This window comes from Eleutherodactylus coqui, chromosome 1 (genome assembly GCF_035609145.1).
Source record: "Eleutherodactylus coqui strain aEleCoq1 chromosome 1, aEleCoq1.hap1, whole genome shotgun sequence".
NCBI lineage: Eukaryota > Metazoa > Chordata > Amphibia > Anura > Eleutherodactylidae > Eleutherodactylus > Eleutherodactylus coqui.
This window is the reverse complement of record NC_089837.1, coordinates 89399270-89418793: the sequence shown is the minus strand read 5'-3', so window position 1 is coordinate 89418793 and position 19524 is coordinate 89399270. Positions and strand designations below refer to the sequence as shown.

The window sequence follows — 19524 nt, the reverse complement described above, 5'->3', positions numbered from 1 at the left end:
AATCCATGCCTGTAGATTGAAAAATCCCTGCCATCTGAAAGTGCTGTCTCTGATTGGCTGAGCGCTGTGACCAGCCATTCAATGAATGCCGCCCGCCCCATTGGAAACAACAGGGTGAGATCGCAAAAAGAATAGACATGCCTCAATTTTGTTTTAACCCTGCATCCCAAGCATTAAAACTTTGCACATGGAAATGGAGCTATTTGAAGCCATTGGCTTCATAATTTTGCGATTTCTCACACCACTGGGAAATTGTGTGATTTCATCACCAGTGTGAAGGCGTCCTTAGGCTGGTTTCACACAGGGCGGATTTGCCACAGAAATTCGGAATTTCACTGCAGCAAATCTGCCTACAGCCGCTAATCCCAGGATTAGCCAGCCATGTGGGCAATATTTGTAAAAAAATCTTGTCATACGAGATGGCCAATCCGTCGCAGCAAAGCTGGCAGCAGCGGACGCTGTGGCACGGATTTCCCGGCTGCAGCATGTCTATTATTTTTTCCGTTGCGTCCGCGCTCTTCTCTATGGGAGAACTGTCCGCAACCGAAAAGCATGCGGCCCAGATGCTCCAAAACCCGCGGCTAAGTGCCGTGAGTTTCGAAGCTGCGCTTTCCCGGCAGAAATCTCGCTTTTTTTTTGCTGTGGCAAAACCGCGAGATTTCCACCAAGAAAACGACCCATGGGAACCCAGCTTTAGGGCTTTTACCCACTAGCCTTTTTTTAACGCTGCGATATCGCTGCATTTTTTTTCTGCAAATGTCAATGGGACTTTCTAATGTTAAAATCGCATTGCACAAAAATCGCAAATTGCACTTCTGCAATTTTTGTGCGATGCGATTTTAACATAAAGTCCCATTGACTTTCGCAGTAAAAAAACAAAGCGATATCGCAGCGTTAAAAAAATGCTAGTGGCTAAAAGCCCTTAGGCCGGCTGCACATGGCCGTGACGGGCTGCGCCGCGGAATATTCCACGGCGAAGCCTGTCACGGCGCCACCCAGAGACCCCATACTTACCAGCGGATCCGGTGTCCTGGGTCCCGCATGACGCTTCGGCGTGACGCGCCGCAGCGTCATGTGACACGCCAGCCACGTCACAAGACACTCCCACAGCGTCACATGACGCGGCCGGCCGTGTCATATGATGCGGCGTCGTCGGGCGGAGAGGCGATTTCACGCTATCTTCCGCTGTGTTACTGCAATGGAAGACGGCCCCTTGTACACCCGTGGCAAATAGAGCATGCCGCGGGTGAGGATGGGAGATATCACGGTGCGGAATTCCGCAATGGAATTCCGCACCGTGAGCATTGAGCTATTAGGTTTAATAGAATCTAATAGCTGCGGGCAACGCGGCAGATTTTTGTTGCGTATTACGCGGCGGAAATCCGTCCGTGGGAAGGAGGCCTTAGGGCACTTTTCATCCTCAATAGCATAACAGAATGCAATGTCTTTTGTAACAAAACCAACACACAATTACGTTATGAAGTCACTTGGAATAATAAAGTTTAGTGGTGAGTAGTTACATTATGTAATATTTTTTCATAGTTGGAGGGACAATATTGCTTATAGAGATGCTCTATCAGTGTGTTACTTCCAACCACCATGGATTTCTTTTCACCATTCATGTAGTTCCAGAGATGAAGAGCATAAGAATTATTAAAAGTTGGCAAGACTTTCCAAACCTCATAGTATTTTCTCCAATCTGAATACGCAAAGGGATAGAATCGTTCAGGATGAAGGTAGGAGACATTTGCACACTTAAGGTCATCAATAGCTTTAAACTGTGGAAAACCACAATACTTATTTACGACACGTGTGAAAAGTATTGGTCCTTGGTTTCCCCATACTTCTCCTTTATAATTCTGTACAAAGTTTTCCATAAACTCCCATGATAACTTATGGTGTGGAGGGAGACCAAAAACACTATTGGTTGTACATCTGCTATGTTCAGCAGCTACAAAATTGTCTTCAGGAATGGGTTGAATTGAAATCATGTCAAAATCCATATAAATGCCTCCGTACTTCCAGATCATGGCAAGTCTGCAGGCGTCTGCTTTAACATAAGTCCAGTGAACTTCTCTTCCCGGGTTTATCTAGGATTTATCAAAAGAAGAAGAAAACATTGTGAGTAAATAGTGGCAAGCAACTTTGACGTACTGTAACTACTTTTGACTTTGGTGGTCTATATAGGACAACCCCCTATGTCCACATGTCCTATTATGGCATATGGACAACATAGAGACTAGAGATGAGCGAACATACTCGTCGAGCTTGATACTCGTTCGAGTATTAGCGTGTTCGAGATGCTCGTTACTCGAGACGAGTACCACGCGATGTTCGAGTTACTTTTACTTTCATCTCTGAGACGTTAGCGCGCTTTTCTGGCCAATAGAAAGACAAGGAAGGCATTACAACTTCCCCCTGCGACGTTCAAGCCCTATACCACCCCCCTGCAGTGAGTGGCTGGCGAGATCAGGTGTCACCCGAGTATATAAATCGGCCCCTCCCGCGGCTCGCCACAGATGCGTTCTGACAGAGATCAGGGAAAGTGCTGTCTTGTTGGAGTTGCTATAGGGAGAGTGTAAGGAGTATTTTAGGCTTCAAGAACCCCAACGGTCCTTCTTAGGGCCACATCTAACCGTGTGCAGTAGTGTGGAGGCTGCTTTTTGCAGTGTTGCACATTTTTTTTTTGTATATCGGCCGTACAGAGCATTGCACCCTGCAGTAATTATACATAGTCCAGGGCCAGTAGTGGTGGTGAGGCAGGGACAGAAGACATATTTATTGAATATAGGCAGTGGGCCTTTCCAAAAACATTTGGGAAAAAAAATCTATTTGGGCTGCCTGTGACCGTCCTCAGTGCACTGGGTCTGTGCTGGGGGTAGTTGTCCTAATTCATACGCAGCCAGCTAAGTGTTACAGCAGGCTTGCGCAAAATTATTTCCTGGCTCTGTGTTGGCTGTTACATGACCGCTGTATTCCAGTCCACAGTGCAACAGTCTGCAGTTATTTTACATACTCCAGGGCCAGTAGTGGTGATGCAGAGAGAGAAGACATATACAGTGTATATAGGCAGTGGGCCTTTCCAAAAACATTTGGGAAAAAAAATCTATTTGGGCTGCCTGTGACTGTCCTCAGTGTACTGGGTCTGTGCTGGCGGTAGTTGTCCTAATTCATACGCAGCCTGCTAAGTGTTACAGCAGGCTTGCGCAAAATTATTTCCTGGCTCTGCTGTGCGTTCCGTAAGCGAAGTCAGCCTCCAACCACAGGCCAATAAGCGGCACATTTAATTACAGCGTTCTGTTTCTGCACTACTGGTAATACACCATGCTGAGGGGTAGGGGTAGGCCTAGAGGACGCGGGCGAGGACGCGGAGGCCCAAGTCAGGGTGTGGGCACAGGCCGAGCTCCTGATCCAGGTGTATCGCAGCCGACTGCTGCGGGATTAGGAGAGAGGCACGTTTCTGGCGTCCCCACATTCATCGCACAATTAATGGGTCCACGCGGTAGACCTTTATTAGAAAATGAGCAGTGTGAGCAGGTCCAGTCGTGGATGGCAGAAAGTGCATCCAGCAATCTATCGAACACCCAGAGTTCTGCGCCGTCCACTGCTGCAACTCTGAACCCTCTGGCTGCTGCTCCTCCTTCCTCCCAGCCTCCTCACTCCATTACAATGACACATTCTGAAGAGCAGGCAGACTCCCAGGAACGGTTCCCGGGCCCCTGCCCAGAATGGGCAGCAAGGGTTCCGAATCCTCTCCCACTGGAGGAGTTTGTTGTGACCGATGCCCAACCTTTTGAAAGTTCCCGGGGTCCGGGGAATGAGGCTGGGGACTTCCGGCAACTGTCTCAAGACCTTTCAGTGGGTGAGGAGGACGATGACGATGAGACACAGTTGTCTATCAGTGAGGTAGTAGTAAGGGCAGTAAGTCCGAGGGAGAAGCGCACAGAGGATTCGGAGGAAGAGCAGCCGGACGATGAGGTGACTGACCCCACCTGGTTTGCTACGCCTACTGAGGACAGGTCTTCAGAGGGGGAGGCAAGGGCAGTAGCAGGGCAGGTTGCAAGAGGCAGTGCGGTGTCCAGGGGTAGAGGCAGGGCCAGACCGAATAATCCACCAAATGTTTCCCAAAGCGCCCCCTCGCACCATGCCACCCTGCAGAGGCCGAGGTGCTCAAAGGTCTGGCAGTTTTTCACTGAGAGTGTAGACGACCGACGAACAGTGGTCTGCAACCTGTGTCATGCGAAGATCAGCCGGGGAGCCACCACCACCAGCCTCACCACCACCAGCATGCGCAGACATATGATGGCCAAGCACCCCACAAGGTGGGACGAAGGCCGTTCACCGCCTCCAGTTTGCACCGCTGCCTCTCCCCCTGTGCCCCAACCTGCCACTGAGATCCAACCCCCCTCTCAGGGCACAGGCACTACCGTCTCCTGGCCTGCACCCACACCCTCACCTCCGCTGTCCTCGGCCTCATCCACCAATGTCTGTCAGCGCACCGTCCAGCCGTCGCTAGCGCAAGTGTTGGAGCGCAAGCGCAAGTTCGCCGCCACGCACCCGCACGCTCAAGCGTTAAACGTGCACATAGCCAAATTTATCAGCCTGGAGATGCTGCTGTATAGGGTTGTGGAAACAGAGGCTTTCAAAAGTATGATGGCGGCGGCGGCCCCGCGCTACTCAGTTCCCAGTCGCCACTACTTTTCCCGATGTGCCGTCCCAGCCCTGCACGACCACGTCTCCCGCAACATTGTACGCGCCCTCACCAACGCAGTTACTGCCAAGGTCCACTTAACCACAGACACGTGGACAAGCACAGGCGGGCAGGGCCACTATATCTCCCTGACTGCACATTGGGTGATTTTAGTGGAGGCTGGGACAGAGTCAGAGCCTGGGACCGCTCACGTCCTACCCACCCCCAGAATTGCGGGCCCCAGCTCGGTGGTGGTATCTGCGGCGGTGTATGCTTCCTCCACTAAACCACCCTCCTCCTCCTCCGCAACCTCTGTCTCGCAATCAAGAAGTGTCAGCAGCAGCACGTTGGCAGCAGTCGGTGTCGCGCGGCGTGGCAGCACAGCGGTGGGCAAGCGTCAGCAGGCCGTGCTGAAACTACTCAGCTTAGGAGAGAAGAGGCACACGGCCCACGAACTGCTGCAGGGTCTGACAGAGCAGACAGACCGCTGGCTTGCGCCACTGAGCCTCCAACCGGGCATGGTCGTGTGTGACAACGGCCGTAACCTGGTGGCGGCTCTGCAGCTCGGCAGCCTCACGCACGGGCCATGCCTGGCCCATGTCTTTAATTTGGTGGTTCAGCGCTTTCTGAAAAGCTGCCCACGCTTGTCAGACCTGCTCGGAAAGGTGCGCCGGCTCTGCGCACATTTCGCAAGTCCCACACGGACGCTGCCACCCTGCAACATCGTTTTCATCTGCCAGTGCACCGACTGCTGTGCGACATGCCCACACGGTGGAACTCTACGCTCCACATGTTGGCCAGGCTCTATGAGCAGCGTAGAGCTATAGTGGAATACCAACTCCAACATGGGTGGCGCAGTGGGAGTCAGCCTCTCCTCAATTCTTTACGGAAGAGTGGGCCTGGTTGGCAGACATTTGCCAGGTCCTTGGAAACTTTGAGGAGTCTACCCAGATGGTGAGCGGCGATGCTGCAATCATTAGCGTCACCATTCCTCTGCTATGCCTCTTGAGAAGTTCCCTGCAAAGCATAAAGGCAGACGCTTTGCGCTCGGAAACAGAGGCGGGGGAAGACAGTATGTCGCTGGATAGTCAGAGCACCCTCCTGTCTATATCTCAGCGTGTTGAGGAGGAGGAGGAGGAGCATGAGGAGGATGAGGAGGAGGGGGAAGAGACAGCTTGGCCCACTGCTGAGGGTACCCATGCTGCTTGCCTGTCATCCTTTCATCGTGTATGGCCTGAGGAGGAGGAGGAGGAGGAGGAGGAGGAGGAGGATCCTAAAAGTGATCTTCCTAGTGAGGACAGCCATGTGTTGTGTACAGGTACCCTGGCACACATGGCTGACTTCATGTTAGGATGCCTTTCTCGTGACCCTCGCGTTACACGCATTCTGGCCACTACGGATTACTGGGTGTACACACTGCTCGACCCACGGTATAAGGAGAACCTTTCCACTCTCATACCCGAAGAGGAAAGGGGTCCGAGAGTGATGCTATACCACAGGACCCTGGCGGACAAACTGATGGTAAAATTCCCATCCAACAGCGCTAGTGGCCGAAGGCGCAGTTCCGAGGGCCAGGTAGCAGGGGAGGCGCGGAGATCAGGCAGCATGTACAGCACAGGCAGGGGAACACTCTCTAAGGCCTTTGACAGCTTTCTGGCTCCCCAGCAAGACTGTGTCACCGCTCCCCAGTCAAGGCTGAGTCGGCGGGAGCACTGTAAAAGGATGGTGAGGGAGTACGTAGCCGATCGCACGACCGTCCTCCGTGACGCCTCTGCCCCCTACAACTACTGGGTGTCGAAGCTGGACACGTGGCCTGAACTCGCGCTGTATGCCCTGGAGGTGCTTGCTTGTCCTGCGACTAGCGTCTTGTCAGAGAGGGTGTTTAGTGCGGCTGGGGGAATCATCACAGATAAACGTACCCGCCTGTCAACCGACAGTGCCGACAGGCTTACACTCATCAAGATGAACAAAGCCTGGATTTCCCCAGACTTCTCTTCTCCACCAGCGGACAGCAGCGATACCTAAACAATACGTAGGCTGCACCCACGGATGGAAGCATTGTTCTCTATCACCATCAAAAACGGGGACCTTTTAGCTTCATCAATCTGTGTATAATATTCATCCTCCTGCTCCTCCTCCTGAAACCTGACGTAATCACACCGAACGGGCAATTTTTCTTAGGCCCACAAGGCTCAGTCATATAATTTTTGTAAACAATTTTTATACGTTTCAATGCTCATTAAAGCGTTGAAACTTTCACCTGAACCAATTTTTATTTTAACTGGGCTGCCTCCAGGCCTAGTTACCAATTAAGCCACATTAACCAAAGCGATTAATGGGTTTCACCTGCCCTCTTGGTTGGGCATGGGCAATTTTTCTGACGTACATTAGTACTGTTGGTACACCAATTTTTTGGGGCCCTCGCCTACAGTGTAATCCAATTAATTTTTTGCCCACCTGCATTAAAGCTGACGTTACATCAGCTGTGTTGGGCACTGCAATGGGATATATTTATGTACCGCCGGTGGGTTCCAGGGAGCCACCCATGCTGTGGGTCCACAGGGAGTTGTAACTGCATGCGTCTACTTCTAAAGAACCCAAGTCTGACTGGGGTATGCAGTGTGGGCCGAAGCCCACCTGCATTTAATCGGACGTTACCTCAGCTGTGATGGGCACTGCAATGGGATACATTTATGTACAGCGGGTGGGTTCCAGGGAGCCACCCATGCTGTGGGTGCACACGGAATTCCCATTGCGGAGTTGTACCTGCCTGTGACTATTTATAAAAAAACGTGGTCTGACTGGGGCATGCAGACACCTTGACAGAATGAATAGTGTGTGGCACATAGGTTCCCCATTGCTATGCCCACGTGTGCAGCTCCTGATGGCGGTGGCACAGGATTATATTTCTCATTGCTTCTGTACAGCATTGTGGGCTATCGCCTTGCCCCTTTTAAAGAGGGTCGCTGCCTAGCCGTGCCAACCCTCTGCAGTGTGTGCCTGCGGTTCCTCCTCATGGCAGACGCACTTATAAATAGACATGAGGGTGGTGTGGCATGAGTGCAGCTGAAGGCTGCGCAGGGACAGTTTGGTGTGCGCTGTGGACACTGGGGGGGGGGGGGGGTTTGGGCAGCATGTAACCCAGGAGAAGTGGCAGCGGAGTGTCATGCAGGCAGTGATTGTGCTTTGTTGGAGGTAGTGTGGTGCTTAGCTAAGGTATGCATTGCTAATGAGGGCTTTTCAGAAGTAAAAGTTGTTGGCGGGGGGGGGGGGGGAGGCCACTCTTGCCGCTATTGTGGCTTAATAGTGGGACCTGGGAACTTGAGATGCAGCCCAACATGTCGCCCCTCGCCTGCCCTATCCGTTGCTGTGTCGTTCCCATCACTTTCTTGAATTGCCCAGATTTTCACAAATGAAAACCTTAGCGAGCATTAGCGATATACAAAAATGCTCGGGTCACCCATTGACTTCAATGGGATTCGTTACTCGAAACGAACCCTCGAGCATCGCGTTAATTTTGTCCCGAGTAACGAGCACCCGAGCATTTTGGTGTTCGCTCATCTCTAATAGAGACATAGATGGGGTCTCCCATTTGAAGCCTCCACCATCCCAGTCCATTTTTATTTTTTCCAATTGGTTTCCTAAGAATAAGAAGGCTTTTAAATTTAAGTTGTTCTTTAAAAAAAAAGAGTCTCCTTATCCTGTGGTGTACACAGTGCTGAACACCACTAAAGACGAACACTGATGTAGCTTTCAGTCTGTCTGCCCCCCCCCCCCCCCCCCCCCCCCCCCACACACACACACACCCCTTGTAAGGCTTGAGGGACAGTTAGGAGGGAAAGCCTCATGGAATCTGGGAGCTTTAGGTACATGATGGATGGATGATATGTCACCCTCTATGGAGGAGGTTTACTGGTTAACCAAGATATTTTACAAAGATCATTACTGGGTCAGATGAGATGGCAGGGAGTGAGCTCTGCCCAGTGATGGACTGGTTGGCAGCAGCTAATGATTGGCTGAAGAGAAATGGTGGGAAATGCCTGTGGTTGTCAGGCAGAATCTGGTGGCCTGATAGTGGCTGGTGATTGGCCCAGAGGAACAAGCTGAGAGGAGCAGCAGTGAGATATGGAGGTGCAGAGATGTGGGCCATCATCATCTGGAAAGGAAGCAACATGCAGCATCCAGGTGACAGCTCCCTATTCCTGTCAGCTCCTTTTACAATTCCTGTCACAGCTTCAAGTCCTCTGTGAAGATGGAGGACTTCCTGCAGCAGCTGATTGTCAGCGAGGATGAAGCAGACAGTAAGGAATAGCTGCACAGATGTCTGGAATTCTCTGTACTTCAGCTTAGGACTTGTCAGAAGTGCAGCCCAGGAGGAGCTGAACAGGCAGAGGACATTGCTTGAACACTTGTATCTGAGGAGGACTTGTCAATAGAGAACCACCAGCGAAGCGAACCCAGAGGCTGCCTTTCACCTTCATCCAATCTGAGGCGACTGAAAACTGGCAGTGGGAACAGTGCGATGCCATGCCAGCAGGAACAGTGCCACCAGATGACAACACCAAATCCTGTGCTGTTGCAGGTGCAGGGTACAGGTGAAGCTCTACAAGATGGCGACGGCCCCTCTGCCAAGTCCTGTGCTGCTGCAGGGGCAGCGTACAGGTGAAGCTCTATAAGATGGTGATGGCACCTCTGCCAAGTCCTGTGCTGCTGCAGTTGCAGGGTACAGGTGAAGCTCAACAAGTTGGTGAGACCCCCGGTAACCACCTGTGTATATAAGGATTTAGCTTGTGTACCAGTTGGCATCAATCTCGCACGGCGGTTTTTGTGTTCGGTTTTTTGGTGGGCCGGAGCCAGGAGTGGGTCCATTATAGGGAAGACATGGAAATCTTTCCATTATACATTCTCTCTGCTCCTGGTTTTGGCTCCCGAAGTGCTGGGCATGGGGGCCGTCGTGTGAGCGCCCCCTAAGGTAGATTTGTCAGTTTTAAATGTGTTAGTGTTAACCCTTACTAGGCTGTAAAGAAAGGGCGAGTTCAGGGTGATGATGGAGAATTTATGTCTGATAAACAATAGTGTTTTATTAATGGTATCATGTCTGAGCTGAGGTAACTGAGCGCTGCGCTGAGGTAACTGGGCGCAGCGCTGAGGTAACTGGGCGCAGCGCTGAGGTAACTGAGTGCAGCGCTGAGGTAGCTGAGCACTGCAGGAGACTGTCAGCTCTGAGGTAACTGGCCACTGTATGGAGACTGTCAGCTGTGAGGTAACCACTGTATGCAGACTGTCAGCTGTGAGGTAACCACTGTATGCAGACAGTCAGCTGTGAGGTAACTACTGCAGGCAGTCTGTGGTTGAGGCGGCTACTGCTGTAAGTCAGATCTGGGTTATAATTACTTGTTATTTTATAACTGTTACTTTTATATGAAGAAGCAGAATCTAATGATGACCGGAGGAGCAGAGATGGTTAATAATGGTTACCGCGATGTTGGTGTTTCCTCAGTGTAACTAGTGAGGTGGTTGTTAGACATCCTTGGGGCGCCTCACTACCTCGGTGTAACTAGTTAGGTGGTGGTTAGACATCCTTGGGGCGCCTCACTACCTGGATGTGTGGTTACTAGAGATGAGCGAGCACCAAAATGCTCGGGTGCTCATTACTCAAGACGAACTTTTCGCGATGCTCGAGGGTTCGTTTCAAGTAACGAACCCCATTGAAGTCAATGGGCGACCCGAGCATTTTTGTATATCGCCGATGCTCGCTAAGGTTTTCGTTTGTGAAAATCTGGGCAATTCAAGAAAGTGATGGGAACGACACAGCAACGGATAGGGCAGGCGAGGGGCTACATGTTGGGCTGCATCTCAAGTTCACAGGTCTCACTATTAAGCCACAATAGCGGCAAGAGTGGGCCCACCCCCTCCCAACAACTTTTACTTCTGAAAAGCCCTCATTAGCAATGCATAACTTTGCTAAGCATCACACTAGCTACAACAAAGCACAATCACTGCCTGCATGACACTCCGCTGCCCCTTCTCCTGGGTAACATGCTGCCCAACCCCCCCCCCCCCCCCCCTACGACCCAGTGTCCACAGCGCACACCAAACTGTCCCTGCCCAGCCTTCAGCTGCACAGCTGCTGTACAGAAGCAATGAGAAATCCAATCCTGTGCCACCTCCATCTGGAGCTGCACACGTGGGCATAGCAATGGGGAACCTATGTGCCACACACTATTCATTCTGTCAAGGTGTCTGCATGCCCCAGTCAGACCGCGTTTTTTTATAAATAGTCACAGGCAGGTACAACTCCGCAATGGGAATTCCGTGTGCACCCACAGCATTGGTGGCTCCCTGGAACCCACCGGCGGTACATAAATGTATCCCATTGCATTGCCCATCACAGCTGAGGTAATGTCGTGCTTAATGCAGGTGGGCTTCGGCCCACACTGCATGCCCCAGTCAGATTGGGGTTCTTTAGAAGTGGACACATGCAGTTACAACTCCCTGTGGACCGACAGCATGGGTGGGTGCCAGGAAGCCACCGGCGGTACATAAATATATCCCATTGCAGTGCCCAACACAGCTGATGTAATGTCGTGCTTAATGCAGGTGGGCTTCGGCCCACACTGCATGCCCCAGTCAGACCGGGGTTCTTTAGAAGTGGACACATGCAGTTACAACTCCCTGTGGACCGACAGCATGGGTGGGTGCCAGGAAGCCACGGGCGGTACATAAATATATCCCATTGCATTGCCCATCACAGCTGAGGTAATAAATTCATGTTTAATGCAGGTGGGCTTCGGCCCACACTGCATGCCCCAGTCAGACCGGGGTTCTTTAGAAGTGGACACATGCAGTTACAACTCCCTGTGGACCCACGGCATGGGTGGCTCCCTGGAACCCACCGGCAGTACATAAATATATCCCATTGCAGTGCCCAACACAGCTGATGTAATGTCGTGCTTAATGCAGGTGGGCTTCGGCCCACACTGCATGCCCCAGTCAGACTGGGGTTCTTTAGAAGTGGACAGATGCAGTTACAACTCCCTGTGGACCCACAGCATGGGTGGCTCCCTGGAACCCACCGGCGGTACATAAATACATCCCATTGCAGTGCCCAACACAGCTGATGTAACGTCAGCTGTAATGCAGGTGGGCTAAAAATTAATTTGATTACACTGTAGGCGAGGGCCCACAAAAATTGGTGTACCAACAGTACTAATGTACCTCAGAAAAATTGCCCGTGCCCAACCAAGAGGGCAGGTGAAACCCATTAATCGCTTTGGTTAATGTGGCTTAATTAGTAACTAGTTCAGGAGGCAGCCCAGTTAAAATAAAAATTGGTTGAGGTGAAAGTTTCAACGCTTTAATGAGCATTGAAACGTCTAAAAATTGTTTAGAAAAATTATATGACTGAGCCTTGTGGGCCTAAGAAAAATTGCCCGTTCGGCGTGATTATGTGAGGTTTCAGGAGGAGGAGCAGGAGGAGGAGGAGGAATATTATACACAGATTGATGAAGCAAAAAGGTCCCCGTTTTTGATGGGGATAGAGAACGATGCTTCCATCTGCGGGTGCAGCCTACGTATTGCTTAGGTATCGCTGCTGTCCGCTGGTGGAGAAGAGAAGTCTGGGGAAATCCAGGCTTTGTTCATCTTGATAAGTGTTAGCCTGTCGGCACTGTCGGTTGACAGGCGGGTACGCTTATCTGTGATGATTCCCCCAGCCGCACTAAACACCCTCTCTGACAAGACGCTAGCCGCAGGACAAGCATGCACCTCCAGGGCATGCAGCGCGACTTCAGGCCATGTGTCCAGCTTCGACACCCAGTAGTTGTAGGGGGCAGAGGCGTCACGGAGGACGGTCGTGCGATCGGCTACGTACTCCCTCACCATCCTTTTACAGTGCTCCCGCCGACTCAGCCGTGACTGGGGAGCGGTGACACAGTCTTGCTAGGGAGCCATAAAGCTGTCAAGGGCCTTAGAGAGTGTTCCCCTGCCTGTGCTGTACATGCTGCCTGATCTCCGCGCCTCCCCTGCTACCTGGCCCTCGGAACTGCGCCTTCGGCCACTAGCGCTGTCGTATGGGAATTTTACCATTAGTTTGTCCGCCAGGGTCCTGTGGTATAGCAACACTCTTGAACCCCTTTCCTCTTCGGGTATTAGAGTGGAAAGGTTCTCCTTATACTGTTGGTCAAGCAGTGTGTACACCCAGTAATCCATAGTGGCCAGAATGCCTGTAACGCGAGGGTCACGAGAAAGGCATCCTAACATGAAGTCAGCCATGTGTGCCAGGGTACCTGTATGCAACACATGGCTGTCCTCACTAGGAAGATCACTTTCAGGATCCTCCTCCTCCTCCTCAGGCCATACACGCTGAAAGGATGACAGGCAAGCAGCATGTGTACCCTCAGCAGTGGGCCAAGCTGTCTCTTCCCCCTCCTCCTCATCTTCCTCCTCCTCCTCCTCCTCCTCCTCACCGCGCTGAGATATAGACAGGAGGGTGCTCTGACTATCCAGCGACATACTGTCTTCCCCCGGCTCTGTTTCCGAGCGCAAAGCGTCTGCCTTCATGCTTTGCAGGGAACTTCTCAAGAGGCATAGCAGAGGAATGGTGACGCTAATGATTGCAGCATCGCCGCTCACCACCTGGGTAGACTCCTCAAACTTTCCAAGGACCTGGCAAATGTCTGCCAACCAGGCCCACTCTTCTGAAAAGAATTGAGGAGGCTTTCTCCCACTGCGCCGCCGATGTTGGAGTTGGTATTCCACTATAGCTCTACGCTGCTCATAGAGCCTGGCCAACATGTGGAGCGTAGAGTTCCACCGTGTGGGCACGTCGCACAGCAGTCGGTGCACTGGCAGATTAAACCGATCTTGCAGGGTGCGCAGGGTGGCAGCGTCCGTGTGGGACTTGCGGAAATGTGCGCAGAGCCGGTGCACCTTTCCGAGCAGGTCTGACAAGTGTGGGTAGCTTTTCAGAAAGCGCTGAACCACCAAATTAAAGACGTGGGCCAGGCATGGCACGTGCGTGAGGCTGCCGAGCTGCAGAGCCGCCACCAGGTTACGGCCGTTGTCACACACAACCATGCCCGGTTGGAGGCTCAGTGGCGCAAGCCAGCGGTCGGTCTGCTCTGTCAGACCCTGCAGCAGTTTGTGGGCCGTGTGCCTCTTATCTCCTAAGCTGAGTAGTTTCAGCACGGCCTGCTGACGCTTGCCCACCGCTGTGCTGCCATGCCGTGTGACACCGACTGCTGGCGACATACTGCTGCTGCTGACACTTCTTGATTGCGAGACAGAGGTTGCGTTGGAGGAGGAGGAGGGTGCTTTAGTGGAGGAAGCATACACCGCCGCAGATACCACCACCGAGCTGGGGCCCGCAATTCTGGGGGTGGGTAGGACGTGAGCGGTCCCAGGCTCTGACTCGGTCCCAGCCTCCACTAAATTCACCCAATGTGCCGTCAGGGAGATATAGTGGCCCTGCCCGCCTGTGCTTGTCCAAGTGTCCATTGTTAAGTGGACCTTGGCAGTAACCGCGTTGGTGAGGGCGCGTACAATGTTGCGGGAGACGTGGTCGTGCAGGGCTGGGACGGCACATCGGGAAAAGTAGTGGCGACTGGGAACTGAGTAGCGCGGCGCCGCCTCCGCCATCATACTTTTGAAGGACTCCGTTTCCACAACCCTATACGGCAGCATCTCCAGGCTGATAAATTTGGCTATGTGCACGTTTAACGCTTGAGCATGCGGGTGCGTGGCGGTGTACTTCCGCTTGCGCTCAAACACTTGCGCTAGCAATGGCTGGACGCTGCGCTGACAGACATTGCTGGATGGGGCCGAGGACAGCGGAGGTGAGGGTGTGGGTGCAGGCCAGGAGACGGTAGTGCCTGTGTCCTCAGAGCGGGGTTGGATCTCAGTGGCAGGTTAGGGTACAGGGCGAGAGGCAGCGGTGCAAACCGGAGGCGGTGAACGGCCTTCGTCCCACCTTGTGGGGTGCTTGGCCATCATATGTCTGCGCATGCTGGTGGTGGTGAGGCTGGTGGTGGTGGCTCCCCGGCTGATCTTGGCGCGACAAAGGTTGCACAGCACTGTTCGTCGGTCGTCTGCACTCTCAGTGAAAAACTGCCAGACCTTTGAGCACCTCGGCCTCTGCAGGGTGGCATGGTGCGAGGGGGCGCTTTGGGAAACAGTTGGTGGATTATTCGGTCTGGCCCTGCCTCTACCCCTGGACACCGCACTGCCTCTTGCAACCTGCCCTGCTGCTGCCCTTGCCTCCCCCTCTGAAGACCTGTCCTCAGTAGGCGTAGCAAGCCTGGTGTGGTCAGTCACCTCATTGTCCTGCTGCTCTTCCTCTGAATCCTCTGTGCGCTCCTCCCTCGGACTTACTGCCCTTACTACTACCTCACTGATAGACAACTGTGTCTCATCGTCATCGGCCTCCTCACCCACTGAAAGGTCTTGAGACAGTTGCCGGAAGTCCCCAGCCTCATCCCCCGGACCCCGGGAACTCTCCAATGGTTGGGCATCAGTCACGATAAACTCCTCTGGCGGGAGAGGAACCACTGCTGCCCAATCTGAGCAGGGGCCCAAGAACAGTTCCTGGGAGTCTGCCCGCTCCTCAGAATGTGTCATTTTCATGGAGTGAGGAGGCTGGGAGGAAGGAGGAGCAGCAGCCAGAGGATTCTGAGTTGCAGCAGTGGACGGCGCAGAACTGTGGGTGGACGATAGATTGCTGGAAGCACTTTCTGCCATCCACGACAGGACCTGCTCACACTGCTCATTTTCTAATAAAGGTCTACCGCGTGGACCCATTAATTGTGCGATGAATGTGGGGACGCCAGAAATGTGCCTCTCTCCTAATCCCGCAGCAGTCGGCTGCGATACACCTGGATCAGGAGCTCCGGCCTGTGCCCACACCCTGACTTGGGCCTCCGCGTCCTCGGCCGCGTCCACGTCCTCTAGGCCTACCCATACCCCTCAACATGCTGTATTACCAGTAATGCAGAAACAGAATGCTGTAATTAAATGTGCCGCTTATTGGCCTGTGGTTGGAGGCTGACTTCGCTTACGGAACGCCAGGAAATAATTTGGCGCAAGCCTGCTGTAACACTTAGCTGGCTGTGTATGATTTTGTAGAACTACTACACCCAGCATAGACAGACCAGAACACTGAGCACAGTCACAGGCAGGCCAAATAGATTTTTTGCCCCAAATTTTTTAGCAAAGGCCCACTGCCTATATTCAATCAATAATATTAATATGTCTTCTGTCCCTTCCTACGCACTTCTGTCCCTGGAGTATGTCACAGAACTGCAGAGTGTTGCACTGTGGACTGCAATACAGCAGTGATTTCACAGCCCAGACAGAGCCAGGAAATAATTTTGCGCAAGCCTGCTGTAACACTTAGCTGGCTGCGTATCAACTTGGAGAACTACTACACCCAGCAGAGACCCAGAACACTGAGGACACTCACAGGCAGCCCAAATAGATTTTTTCCCACAAATTTTTTTGCAAAGGCCCACTGCCTATATTCAATCAATAATATTAATATGTCTTCTGTTCCTGCCTAAGCACTTCTGGCCCTAGGCTATGTCACAGAACGGCAGAGTGTTGCACTGTGAACAGCAACACAGCGGTGATTTCAGAGCCCAGACAGAGCCAGGAAATAATTTTGCGCAAGCCTGCTGTAACACTTAGCTGGCTGCGTATGAATTAGGACAACTACCGCCAGCACAGACCCAGTACACTGAGGACAGTCACAGGCAGCCCAAATAGATTTTTTTTCCCAAATGTTTTTGGAAAGGCCCACTGCCTATATACACTGTATATGTCTTCTCTCTCTGCGTCACCACTACTGGCCCTGGAGTATGTAAAATAACTGCAGACTGTTGCACTGTGGACTGGAATACAGCGGTCATGTAACAGCCAACACAGAGCCAGGAAATAATTTTGCGCAAGCCTGCTGTAACACTTAGCTGGCTGCGTATGAATTAGGAGGACAACTACACCCAGCACAGACCCAGTACACTGAGGACAGTCACAGGCAGCCCAAATAGATTTTTTTTCCCAAATGTTTTTGGAAAGGCCCACTGCCTATATTCAATAAATATGTCTTCTGTCCCTGCCTCACCACCACTACTGGCCCTGGACTATGTATAATTACTGCAGGGCGCAATGCTCTGTACGGCCGATATACAAAAAAAAAAAAAAAGTGCAACACTGCAAAAAGCAGCCTCCACACTACTGCACACGGTTAGATGTGGCCCTAAGAAGGACCGTTGGGGTTCTTGAAGCCTAAAATACTCCTAACACTCTCCCTATAGCAACCTCAGCAAGACAACACTTTCCCTGATCTCTGTCAGAATGCATCTGTGGCGAGCCACGGGAGGGGCCGATTTATATACTCGGGTGACACCTGATTTCGCCAGCCACTCACTGCAGGGGGGTGGTATAGGGCTTGAACGTCACAGGGGGAAGTTGTAATGCCTTCCTTGTCTTTCTATTGGCCAGAAAAGCGCGCTAACGTCTCAGAGATGAAAGTGAAAGTAACCCGAACATCGCGTGGTACTGGTTACGAGTAACGAGCATCTCGAACACGCTAATACTCGAACGAGTATCAAGCTCGGACGAGTACGTTCGCTCATCTCTAGTGGTTACATTTATGGCATCGAGGTAATGGAGAGGTGTGGGTACTGCCATGAGGGCTCATATTGTGCCGCTCTCATCCATTTATTATTGTTTTAGTCAGAAATCAGTACAGATTCCTTGCATCCAGGAAATAGAGAATTTCCTGCAATACGGCAAGACTCCAGTGAGGCCCTCATATTGGAAGTAGGCCCGGCTCATTAAAGAAGGCTCCCGCTACGGCTTATATGTGCATGAGTTAAAGGGACTCACCTGTAAAGGGGTTAATAAGTTAATTTCAGCTGTTTATGATCCTGAGGTAGTTAAATTGCTAAGCACATAGATGAGGGCAGAGTTGCCAGTCATTTTGATACCCCCCTTTTTTCAATTTGAGGTTGTCCCCTTTAAGGGTGATGCCATAGAAGGAGTCTATCTCCTCCTGGTTATTTATCACCTATCCTACCCCAAGCAGTTGCCTCTGAATGCTGAGGCGCTCCTGAGCTGCTGGCATTAAGTTATGCATCATGTGACTACATTGGCTTTATTATGGCACTTCGGTGAAGTAATGCATTATTCGGATAACTTCTTATTGGTTGGGGTTTTAATCCTTTGGTTTCCGGTTTGGCGTTACCGATGGGATCTAAGGCATCCTATTATTATTTGGGACTATCCTAATTTTTAGAGTAGGTGGGAGGAAGGAATCTCCTGATGTAGATGTAATACACTACTTAGATGATTGTTGTTTATGGGACATCAGGGTAATGAGGGGTGCACAAGTTTTAGAGGGCATATGTTCACGATGGAGGATTTTGGGGTGCCGCTGGCGAATGGGAATAATGGTATGGCCATGTACTCGGTTGGAGTTTTTAGGTATTCAATTGATAGCATTGTGATGGTTTTGTAATTGCCAATGTGAGGGGTATATAGTTTATGGGTTTAATTAGTCAGACATTACGTAAAAAGGAAAACTACATGGAGGGGGTTGCAGCAGTTAGCAGGTCTGTTCTGTTTGGCTTAATGGGTGATTATTATTGATCGCAGATATTCCCACAGGTTATGTGTGGTGATGTGCGGTTGGAAGGCCCATACATCGCATTCGCAGATGTCAAGGGAGCTAAACCAGGATTTAGTGGTATGGTTGGTATCTGTGACTTTAATGGTCGGTCAGCTTGGTGATGGGAGTTTGTGGAAGCGGATGAGTTATCATTAGGTGCTGACATCAGTGGATAATGGTTATGGAGTGATTGTTGGTAAGAGCCGATCGGCAGGAGTTAGTCCATGTGCTAGTCAGATTATGTCTAACATATAACCTCTTATTGATGTTAGAGATGGTCAGTGTGAGATTAATGCAGCTGCTATCTTATAGTCTTGTTTGCGGATGCAGCAATTCAGGGAAGAAGAGTCCAACATTCAGGATGCAGCGCTCATATAGCTCAGTTTGGAAGGTATTGTCGGGTATTGCTTTCTTTCAAAGATGGCATAATCTGGTGCCCATTAATTCTGTTTTTCAGGTAGAACGATTGATCAGGGGCTGTAAGGCAGTAGTGTATGCCCCTGATAAACGTTCTGCTATCACATTTAGCTTACTAGAGAATTTGGTAAAAGTATTGCCTGAAGTGTGTAGATCAGCATATGAGGTACAGCTGTTTAGATGTGACTTTGGGGCCTTAAGGATGTGTCAAACTATGGGAGCTTTAAAATAATTAAAGACAAAATGGGTAAAGCGGCGTGGATTCGCTTGTTTGCTCATTTTCATGAGAATATATGCCTGGTTAGGAATTTGCAGGCGTTCATGTGTCTATGCTTGCAAGCACAAGGTTTTTCCAGGCAGCTATACATGGCAAAAGTAAGATCTTATGGAGCAAAAATTAGTAGAAGTCCTTGTCTTGTTTTGGGGGAGACAGGGATGATGGACAGTCATTATCTCGCTTTTAATGTATAATGGTGCCTAAAATTGTTTACAGGTGGGGTTTTATTGAAGAAAAAGTAGACAGATGGGGTTCATCTCATTTTAAGTTGTACATGCGCCTTAATAATATGGTGTACTAATTCTTTTTTCATTTTAGGAATTAAGAAAAGTATTGTGTGGATTGTTGGACCCTCCTTTGTGTTCTGGGCTTGGAGAAGGGCAGCAGATCGCTGTTATTGCGAAATTGTGGGATTGTACAGATCACAGTTTGAACTTTTTGGTGCGGTAATAGATGTATGAGGTGGAGTGGGTTAAT

At 51.1% G+C, this 19524-nt stretch overlaps 1 protein-coding gene across 6 annotated transcripts in view; it reads right to left on the bottom strand.

Annotated features, from left to right (window-relative positions):
* Positions 1 to 1403: 1403 nt before the first annotated feature.
* The window catches only part of LOC136622186 (alpha-1,4-N-acetylglucosaminyltransferase-like), a 63171-nt gene continuing 45050 nt past the window's right edge, over positions 1404 to 19524 (bottom strand). For all 6 annotated transcript variants that reach the window (XM_066598076.1, XM_066598081.1, XM_066598080.1 and 3 more), the window contains one exon: positions 1404 to 2090. In XM_066598076.1, the coding sequence (XP_066454173.1) occupies positions 1503 to 2090 (588 nt within the window). In that variant the 3' untranslated portion in view covers positions 1404 to 1502. The remainder of the gene's footprint in view (positions 2091 to 19524) is intronic.